The 11,345-nt window shown below is 32.7% G+C and overlaps 1 protein-coding gene across 4 annotated transcripts in view; it reads right to left on the bottom strand.

Moving 5' to 3' along the window:
• Positions 1 to 8,500: 8,500 nt before the first annotated feature.
• The window catches only part of LOC124356608 (ribose-phosphate pyrophosphokinase 1), a 44,335-nt gene continuing 41,490 nt past the window's right edge, over positions 8,501 to 11,345 (bottom strand). For all 4 annotated transcript variants that reach the window (XM_046807716.1, XM_046807724.1, XM_046807732.1 and 1 more), the window contains 2 exons: positions 9,573 to 9,732; positions 8,501 to 8,887 (listed from right to left, as the gene is read on the bottom strand). In XM_046807716.1, coding sequence (XP_046663672.1) covers positions 8,795 to 8,887; positions 9,573 to 9,732 — 253 coding nt within the window. In that variant the 3' untranslated portion in view covers positions 8,501 to 8,794. The remainder of the gene's footprint in view (positions 8,888 to 9,572; positions 9,733 to 11,345) is intronic.

Here is an 11,345-nt window from a genome sequence, read left to right as displayed (position 1 = left end):
GAATGTAAATATATAGTGCATTCATTGATCCATTTGTTCTTTGTTACTGAAGAAGTCCATTCTTCTCCATTTAAAATAACTAAAAACATAATTCACACACTAGAATACTGGAACACAATTCATACATTACACTACTCACATGCTATTAACACTGAAACCACACTTTACTGACAATTATTATAGTTCACTAAGTGAAACTGATGCACCAATAAACTGAAACAAGTATTTTGGACAAACTCCACAGTGCGAATGAACACAGCAGACCAACATTCTAAGAATTCAAAGTTCGTGTTGAGTTTGCTGGGTTTCTCTTGCCAGTTTGGCAACAACCCTACACTTAAATAGGGCAAATTTGATTACTTTAAACTAAATAAAAGATGGTTTCAACAGAATAGGCACCATAAGTGAACAGCAATAAATCAACTTCTAACATGGTTTAACTTACACGGCAGCAATATGATAACTGTATAGTCCATTTTCTAAGTAGGCCTAGACACAGAGGAACTATAACATAGAGTGGTGATGCGTAACATGGCAGTGTGAAGCATGGACTCCTCCTTGTGCCACGCACAACTTGCACTTTTACAGCTGTCATCGCTACAGTTGAGACTGTTTACTTCACTTTCATTATGGAATTGTCTTCTTGTGTAGCATACGGTTACCAATGCCGGCGCAGTGTAGCGGGTACAACGGTTATCGCAAGATAACCGGATCAATCAACGTCGAGCGTGGCTGCTGCTTGGTTGGGTGACCGCTGAGCGATCCTGTCCTTGCAAGCAGCCCGCCTGCCCGACCATTGGTGGTGGTTCAGAAGTCACCTTCAAGCCGTTGGTCTGCGGGTTGTGTTAGAGAGGGCTTCTTAGTCCTAACTTCGCCTGGTAATATAAGACTACTTTACTTTACGGTTGCAGCAAATCATTAAACAGTGTGCGGGTGGTGTAGCATTTCACTGGCAACTTCAAAGTAACAATGAATATGTGTTATTTGTAAATATTAGGAATAATTGTCTTAGGAATTACGATTAGACAAGTGAGTGTTCCGGGGACATTTCACATGTTACATTTTCAAATTTAGTCTTGTTTACCATGAATGACAGTTTTAATTTAATTTGAATGAAAGGTTGCAATTAAACTATTATTCTATTGGATTATACCATTCATGTATATATATATATATATATATATATATATAGACTTATCCAGGCATGATAGAAACAAATCTCTGAACATGTAGTTTCTTCATCTCAAACTTTGTTGTGGACAAAACTTCTTTGATCAAAAATAAAGGACTTCTTCTCTATGTGAAAACTGAATGACACGTTTCAATTCCTACAAGTAATTTTAATCTTCATAGCATATAATTTTATAATTATTAGATATATTGAAACATATTTTACTTTATTAAAATCCTAAACTCATTCTCATTGACTGTGTTAAATTACAAAATGTGTACTTCACTGAAAGGCTACCATATCATAGTGTATTTGAAACTCTGGTACTGCAGACAAAACCATTCCAAGGTGTTTCTTATGTCCCTCAAAGATGGGGGTCTGGCTTGTTAATAGGACATCACCACTCTACATTATAGTTCCTTTGTGTTACACACGTTCAAAACTCCAATATTAGTTATTTTATATGCCACAGTTGGTATCAATGCTCAAAAATCTTAATACCTATTAAAAGCCTACAGTATTTCCTCTAACCCAAGTTAAAAGCACGAAGTTATTTACTCTGAGCCCTGTCTCTCCGAAAAGGTAAAGAAACCAACTAGAAAGTAGCAAATGTCTAATACTATTTCATTTTTTTTTTATTATTAGTTAGTTTCAGTATATAGAAGAGTTTTGTGGAAAAGGTTTTGGCAAACTAAAACATACACAAATAATTTCTATATTCTTGATTAAATTCAGTAGCATTACATGATGAAGCAAGTACTTAAATTTTTTGCTGTTTTAGTTTAATATTTAGATATAAATCATACTTTACAAACATGTCTATATTAAAATAAATTAATTTTGATTTTGTAGTTTTAATATTTTTATGTGTACAAAAAAGATTTATACTTAAACTCTAATTTACAGGGAGCTTTAACAGATATTTTTATATATTGTTTAAACAAGACATACAAATGTTTTGAGGTATCTTGCGTCTAATTGTGTTTTTGTACGTAAAGTATGTAATGGTGTTAATAAAGTATGCAGCTTTAATGAGTTTCATATTTATACTATGTAACTAATATAGTCTATATCTAAACAATTGCAGGTACTTTAATGAACCAATTATTATATTGAGGAGACGTAACATTGCATTATAGCAAGTAAGGTCAATGTTACAACAGTGATAACATGCAATGGGATGGTTTGGATGTATTTTTGTTTTTGAGAATGGAATAAGATTTCTTCAGATATTTGTTATATACTTAAGTGAAGCAAAAATAGTAACAACTAACAATGGCATATATCCAAGAGTCCCATTAAGCTTCGCAAACTCTATTGTCAGAAACAAACTATGATTTGATTCTCAGTGCAGATCCAAAACCAGCAAACAAATCAAAGATGGTGAGAATATGGATCTTGAATACACTACAAGCTTTTTGCATAGATAAAAGCTAGTGACCTTTATCCCTGTACCACCAACTCTAAAACCCTGTTTTCAGCATAGGTAAACAAGTACAATTTTGTCTTTAAATTATTAAGGATTGTGCATCATAGAGGATAGAACCTCCTCCAAAACAGTTTTGATGCAAGAAAATTGAACTAAGAAACCTGATTGGTACTGAATTTGACGTCCACGATAGCATCCAAAATTGGTTTAAGAAAGTTATAGAGGTGGATAAGAAAAAAGTCTCTAAACTTGTAAAAATAGGTCTAAAGAATTCAGTTTTCCTAAAGATGGCAACATGAGTACGGATGCTATAGTATGAGACATGCAAGCCTGTTGTGGCCAATAAACTGCTGTTTAAGGGGAGTTGAACGCAAAAATCGGCAAAAAAATGTTTTTTCGCTTTTATTTTTTATTTTATTATTTGATTCTTTCTGAACAATTACTGCAATCCCTACATAAAAATGGCTTTCCGTTGAGCTTTTATGATTTTTCAAATATAAGACTACGTAACAAATTTCGCATCAACTTTGCCCTCCGCCTCCTAACACCTGGTGCAAATACAGGTTAGCAGAAGTAAATAAATAAGAAATTACCTACAATCACAAACATTCTCTACCTCAAGCTGTATTGACAGCAATAAAACCTACATACAGAGATTTGTCAAGATTAGATCTACTAAAAAATGTCTTCACGGTAAAACCCAGAACGTGAACGAATCTTTCAACAATGTAGTGTGGAACCGAATCCCAAAAAATGTGTTTGTTGGAAGAGAGACTCTTGTATTAGGTGTTCATGATGCTGTTCTAAAATTCAATGAAGGTAACATTGGAAGGATCAAGGTTTTAAAGGAGTTAGGAATAAAAGACTGTGGCAAATACACCGTAAGGACATTGAAGAGCCTCGATGAAGTCAGGATGAGGAAGGCAGATCTGAAAGCAGAGTCAATGACTAAGGAAGCAAGAATAAAGAAAAGGAGACAGTTATTAGGTGAGGAAGAGGAAATGGATGGTAGCTACTGTCCTGGAGGCTTCTAAAGGTAATATAAACTTATAATTATTTAGATTTTTTGTTTTCCGCTGTTTTTGAAAATTACCGGTTTTTAATATATATGTACCTTTTTCTCAGAAACTATAAATGCTACACACATGAAATGTTTACTGGTTATAAAGTAGCCTATTAGAAGTATGTAGCTCTAGTTTTATCAAATTTCATCAATAAATAAATATTTAGAAAAATATTTTATCTTAAAATATAAAAATAAAAAATAACACAAATACAAAAATTTTTTTCTTTAGTTTTATCAATTATTTTACAAAGATTTTAGAGGTATAAATACAATATTATATCCTACACCTTGTGTAAAGATTTCAACTTCCTAACTGTTATGAGTTCTGAGAAAAAGGTACATAAAGTTACCTTATTTTAACATTGGGCCTTATGGACCGTTCAACTCCCCTTAATGCACTTAGGTCTGGTATGTATTGTGTAAACTTCGCATGAGTAGAATATTAGTTTCTCACAATAAAAGTAATATTAAAATTATTAGTTGCTATATATTTATATTAATAAATAGTAAAGTCAAATGGCCAGGCTTGCAATTGCCTCGCACTATAGCAATAGAAAGATATGTGATTGACCTTCTTTCAAACATTCCCAACAAAGAAGTATCAAATTTTATCTAAAGGATTAAGATTTGCTGTGGTACACAATATTAGTAAATGTATAGATTTTGTGACAGGAATCGAGTTAGTCTTGTAAGCAAAATCCCTGGCACAAAACCAAAAAGTATTAATTTTTTCTTCTGCTTAATGATGACAAATGTCAGAAAATCAAATGTGGTCTGAATGAGGGGAACACTATATAAATACACAGTATTTGCAGTTGGCTCAAGTACATAAATTTACAACAGTTAATGAGAAAATTAGAACAGTCATGAGTATACACATAAATGTTACAGGTTACAAATTGTTTTGAAGTTAGAAAAAGCTTATAGTTAATTATTGCTGTTTAAGCTTGTGTTCATGATTCACAAAACACACCTATTATTGCAATTCCACTGAAGTCTGGTTTATATACTGAGCTGGGTTTGTACCTTTGAGAGATTTGCATGAACACAAATTGTCCTTGACGTGAATGTGAAATTATTTATATAACTCAAATAAGAAGAATCATTACTGTTAACTTATTCATATTAATGTGATGTGTGTTAGTTTTGCTTTAGTTTTTGTAGTAGTGTATATTTATTTTATTTAGAGAATGCTTAGAGCTGCTAACAAGGTATTTTATAATTAGCTTATTTATTATTTTAGTAGATGCTAATAAATTAGTGTTATTTTAGTATTATAGTGTAATGTTTTGTATAAAAATAAAGTTACCAATTTATGTGCACAACCACAAAACATACTTGTGAAATAAAATTGGAAGATCTGTGAAGAGAAGTTTACTGTAGTAGGGTGGAGCGCGGTAATTTGCTGATTTGGAAATGAAATAAAAAAATTATGAACCTTAGAAAAAATTATTTTTTATTTTAATTATATTGAACAGTAAGGGAATTTTAAAATTAAATGGTTTTAAATAATTTATCTGGCAAATGTCGACCTTCGGCACCCACACACTGCTGCATACGTTTTCTGAAGTTTTCATTAACTCTAACAAGCATGTCGACTGGTATTCTGCCAATTTCTGCCTCAATATTGTTCCTTAGGTCTTCCAAGGTGTTGGGACGGTTGATATACACCTTCGACTTCAGGTAACCCCAAAGGAAAAAATCGCATGGGGCTAAGTCTGGTGAACCTACCATGTTCTGGCCAGTTCACATCACCCCTCAAAGAGATAAGCCGTTCAGGAAACATTTGCCTCAAACAATTCATGGTAACCCTCGCTGTGTGTGCTGTGGCACCATCCTGTTGGAACCATGTATCCTCTAATTGCATTGCCTCAAGAGCCGGCTGAAAAAAATCCTGTATCATAGTCAAGTACCGTTCAGAGTTCACAGTTATGGCACGACTGTTATCCTGAAAAAATTAAGGGCCAATGATGCCTACTCGTGATATGGCGCACCACACAGTGACGCGGTCCGAATGCAGAGGTCTCTGGTGGACTTCTCTGGGGTTTGTTTCACTCCAGTAGCGCATGTTTTGCTTGTTGACACACCCACTGAGGTGAAAATGTGCCTCATCAGAAAAGAACACAATTGCGTCACGTGGTATAGTTGCAAGCATGTCTTCACAAGAAGTACGCTGTGTCAAATAGTCCCGTGCTGACAATTGATGGACTACGCACATTTTATACGGGTGAAATCTCAGTTCATCATGAAGAATCCGGTGGAGAGAACGTCTTGAAATGCCAAGAGCAAGTGATTGCTTCCGAGCAGAGCGTTTTGGAGATTGCAGTACTGCTGCTCTAACTCTATCGATGTTTTCCGGTGTTGTAATCCTTCTCTGAGTTCCCCTTCGTACACATGACACATTCCCTGCTGTTCTGAATGCAGTTACCCAATTTACAATTGATTGCCGACCAGGAACACGTCCGCATGGAGGAACAGCGAATCGTAAACGAAAAGCACGCTGCACTGCAATGATCGAGTGGGCATTTGAAAAATACGCTTCAACACAAAACGACCTCTCCTCTCGTGTCCACTGCATGATGGCAACTGGAACGCGGAGGAATACAAATCTCCCGTCAGCCACTATAAGCCACGCCCACTCTCCCCTCTCTTCGATCAACAGTGCCGCCACAGCCTGCAGTGCAAAATAGCAAATTACCGCGCTCCACCCTGTATAACCTTCGAGTCACGTATCTACGGTTCTACACATAATGTAAAAGGTCCGTTTTTAACCTTCATCTTACGCTATAACGGCCAGACATGTGGCAAGTCCGCGGTGTACGCTGAGCTGCAGTAGCATAAACATGGCTGCCTCTATTGATTCTCTCGCCAAATGTGAATTTAGGAGTTTTATTCAATTACTGCAAGCAGAAGAGACTAGTGCAGCAGAATTCCATTAGAGAATGTACAGTGTTTACAGATAAAACATTATGAGTGATGGTGTAAGAAGCCGAAGATGTTAACTGACGCCCACAAATATTGTAGAATAGCTTCAGATTTGACATTTCTCAAATGGTTCTTTGAATTTGACAATCAGCCTTTAAACTTTTGATGCACACCATCGCATCACCCATCTTGCTAAAGTTTGTAATTTTGGAGTCGAAAAATATTCCTGACATAGATTATTTTAGCAGTCGTCTATACTATTATTTGATAAAATGATATATATATATTCGATTTTGAAACTGGTAAATTCTCTCTAAATAAATTGTGTACCATTTCAACTGTAGGTTGTTTGTTTTGATTTATTGCCATCAGAAATGACGTATTTTGTTTGTTTTAGTAACTGTGGAGAACATACTTTATGAAAGTAAAAATTAAGTGAGTGTGGTAACTTTAATGACATAGTTTTGAGCAAAATGTAAAGCAATGAAGAAATGGTCTAACTTCAAACTTAGGAGTCGCCGAGGCAAGCTAATGAACCACATAATTTATTTTCAGTGGTAGATCTGGTATAAATTGAACTGTACCTTGGTAACTAAATATTTAAAATACAACATCAAATACAATTTTGTCATGTCACATGGTCGTTTAATATTTTTAATTGACCCTAAAAACCCACACAATGATTTCCATTGGAATGAAAAATTAATTCCTTACCTCAGGGTAAAAATATTTGAATTTTAATTGGAAATCAATGGTTAAATGTGTTTATTAATGCACTGTAGTTTTATACACCCCATATAATTTAAAATGAAGTTCAAATCTGGGTGATGACATTGAGCAGTTTCCATACTCAACCAACATGGTATATACCCGTATGATATATTTAATGGTTTTTGTAAATAAGTTACTCTAGTTTGTAAAGTGGATTTTGACACTTTTTTCATTAATTATATATGACATTATGTAAGTCACCTGATTTAATAAATTGCTGGCTTATTTAACAATTTGTTGTGGTATTAACTATTACAAGATCTTGGAGGTAAATTGCTAAACATATAAATAATCTTCTATTACACTATATTTTCAATCCTCTTACAATCTTGGACGTTAAAAAAAAAAAAAAAAAAAAAAAAAAAAAAAAAAAAAAAAAAAAAAAAATTTATCAACACTAAATATCTGAAACTAAATCAAGGGTTTACATAGGACTTAATATATATCGTCTTATCTCTTAGGTGCTCACTAACAAACTGTTTTGAAAATTTTTCAGCCTAATCGCGGCAATCCGCGAAAAACCAAGATGCTTTTAATGACAATTTTTATCAAATTCAGAATCTTAATTAAAAATTAAAAATTTTAATAAATTTTATGTGGAAGTATACAAAATATGTCTTTTCCATTAAAATTCAGAATCGTTACAACATTATTACCTATTCGGTCCTACACAAGTCCTATAGATACATTAAAAAACCATGCCTTTTGCATGTTTACATGAGCAATTGCAAAAATGTAGAAAACCGTAATATCACTCATGTGAACTCTACACTCTGTAAATATTGGATACTGAGTCTTGAAAATTTTAAATATTTGCTTACAATGAAGAATATAATGATATAGAATTAAAGATTCTAATGTAAATATTTACAGAGGAAGACGCAGCTGGAGGTCTAGTTTAATTTATTATTACAATGCAAAATTCAATCTTATATGTCTGTATCAGATACAAACTGCAATGATTACAGTAGCTAGCATTGTAATGGTGTTTCTGGTAAAATCAGTGTGATTAATTCATATTGATGTATGTAGGTTAGATATGTAACTCTGATGTATAGATTGGGTTCCAAGAATTTTATCATACTCTGGTTATGTCAAAATAATAGAAACAAGGGAAAGACTAAAATAACAAAATGAGTTTTCCTCTTATAATAAATTTAATCACAGTTTCAGAAGAACCAATTGTGACAGTTACATTCTCAACGTCTTAAGAAAGACTATTGTGTTATGTTTAACTTCAAATATTAATAATAATCATTCATTTAACAAAAATTAATAATAAAGTAATAAAATTTTTGATAGCAAGTAAAAAAATAACTTCCATAATCCAGCCACTTACATAGTGGTGAAAATTTTATTTAGACGTGTTTATTGTATATTAACAATCCTTGGAAAATATTCCAATAATGCTGTCTTAATATAAAACAGTACTTTAATAAGGAACATTTGAAAACAAATATGACACCGATTCTCCGTTGTGTGTCCTCCTCACAGCTTCCGCAAACATCATCGACACGTCAATACACTGAAACAGCAACAAAATATATACTGATTAATCAGTTAATATAAGTTGTATCTAAAAATTACACAAGAGTGGAAACAATATATCACAATTTTTTTTGACAGTCACTAGTTCAGTAGAAAATAAAACAAATCTTAACCCTTCGCACGCCACTATAAATCCATTAACTTTCCTCTAACGCTAAGACAACTAAAAAAATAGGACATATCACTTAAAATTAGCGTATTTATTGATAAAAAAGAACTATTTACAATACTGCTTATTTTAAATAAATTTTAATTTCATTGTAAAATATACTTAAAACTGATAAGTTCAATTACATTTTAATATAAAACAAGATAAGTATTTTGAACTAATCACAAAACCCCCACACGATGGAGAGTAATAACAAGATACGTAGTAGACTCCCACAACTTTTAACTGATATATCTGGTTCTCTTACAGTACTTGTGTTTATCAATGGACAGTTCCAAGGTTAACCAGTATACAAGACACTTGTCTTTTCACACATGGTCTGTTACATCAAACATTTTAAACAGTGAATATAGAGAACATGTTTATATAACTGTGCAAACCTAGCAGTGTTCATATCTAATATTTTAAAAGTAGATTTGCTTATGACATACATCGGTACTGAAGTTCTCTTCATCCAACGGTCACCATTTCTGTTGAAATATTAAAAACTTACCCTAATTTTAGGACAATCTTTCATGTGTTGTTCCTGGGGTATTGTGTTGGTTACGACTACAGCTTCGAAGCAAGCATTGTTGATTCTCGAGACAGCAGGACCAGAGAAGATGCCATGGGTCAGGATGGCATACACTTTGGTAGCTCCAGCCTCCATCAGTCTGAGGTAAGATAAACATTCATTAACTATAGATCACAATCTAATATTAATTATGACACCTAAGCTGAAAACTTTAAAAGAATATTAGTTAACGCTGTGCAATATGAATTTGTGGAAATAATTATTAGTTATTAAAAAAGAAGTATAGATTTATTTCAGAGTTACAAAATGTGGAGCATGTTATTTAAGTTATGTAAGAGTGTATAGATGATCTTAAAAAAAATTGTCTTTGAAACTATCTTCGGGCCAACTTTATAAATTTAAGACTTCGAATACGGAGCCCGACCTATACTCGGGCTGCAGTACTTAATTCAATACGTTTAGGTTTTCGGTAAAAAAAAAAATCGGGTTTAGTTGTTTCAGACTATTTCCTAATATAATAATATTGTTTATTATACATCTTTTTTATGACAAGTAACAATTGTGTAGCTGTAAAAAAAGTATTTTCAACTATTGCACAACTGCTTAGTTACGTAACCAACTGATGATGCGAGCATTGTTATTTACAAAGTTCCACTCTTACTGAATAAAGTGATAAATGTTGGTTTAGTTTATTTTGATTGGTTTCTTAGTGACAAGTTTTATTTTTCTTGATCATTGTGTAAAATGAGTAATCATTTGGACAAAATAACGGTGTGCATGATACGTGATATGATGTCAGACTCTGAGCATGATTTGGAGGAGGATGTTCATATTTTTAATGAAAATAAAAGATCATCTGCGATTCAGTTTGAAAGAATTTTGGGTCAAATTTATGATTCTGGATCGTACGGTGAGTTTCTCAACAACAATGATCCTGATCCAGATATTGAGGTTAGGCCTAATGATCAAGACGTGAATGATGCCGAGTATGATTATGATAGGCCTTCCATCAGTACTAACATAAATACTTTCTTTTACGTTATTTTATATCAAAAATACATTTATAGAACATAAAATGGTTAAAAAATAAAACGTTTATACAAAGTAACAATTTTTCAAATTTTATTTTTTTCATACTTTTGTCTACTTTTATAATTTTGTTCAAATAATTATTTGATCATAAAAAGGCACATTTTCTAAAATTGTGTTCTCATCTTTAATTTGATATGTTAGGTTAAAACAATGTCTTCATAATTAAAACAAATTTTTAAATCACAAAAATGGCCAGTATACTGTGTAAATTCATTGTTATAGGCTTAGGGTTCAATGTGTTTTTAATACTGTTTGTACTTGGAGATTACAAAGTGGTTTTGATAAGAAAAAAAGAAAAATATTGCCATACAGCTCAACAACCAAAAGAAATGGAATAATTTATTGGCTTCATCAAAAGTAATTGGTGATGTTAATTCTATGAAGAAGGGTGTCTGTTATTGATTACTGTTCTTTTAAATACAACATTCTTTATCTAAATGTACATTTTCTTCTTTTAGTTATGGTTATTGAATCTATTGGATAGGAAGAAATGTTAGATAGATGGGAGAAAAATGGTGGCTAATGGTAAAATGCGCAAGTGTGGTACATGCAGAAAGAATGTTTCTAAAAATAGTTCAGCCTTCGCTGTGACGGAGAGTGTAATTTATGGCATCACGCATTCATAGTGTGGGAATCAGTAATGATCATTACGATCTTTTC

Source organism: Homalodisca vitripennis, chromosome 1 (assembly GCF_021130785.1).
Source record: "Homalodisca vitripennis isolate AUS2020 chromosome 1, UT_GWSS_2.1, whole genome shotgun sequence".
In the NCBI taxonomy this organism is placed as follows: Eukaryota; Metazoa; Arthropoda; class Insecta; order Hemiptera; family Cicadellidae; genus Homalodisca; species Homalodisca vitripennis.
The sequence above is the reverse complement of the archived record's forward strand: the minus strand, read 5'-3'. Positions and strand labels throughout refer to the sequence as shown.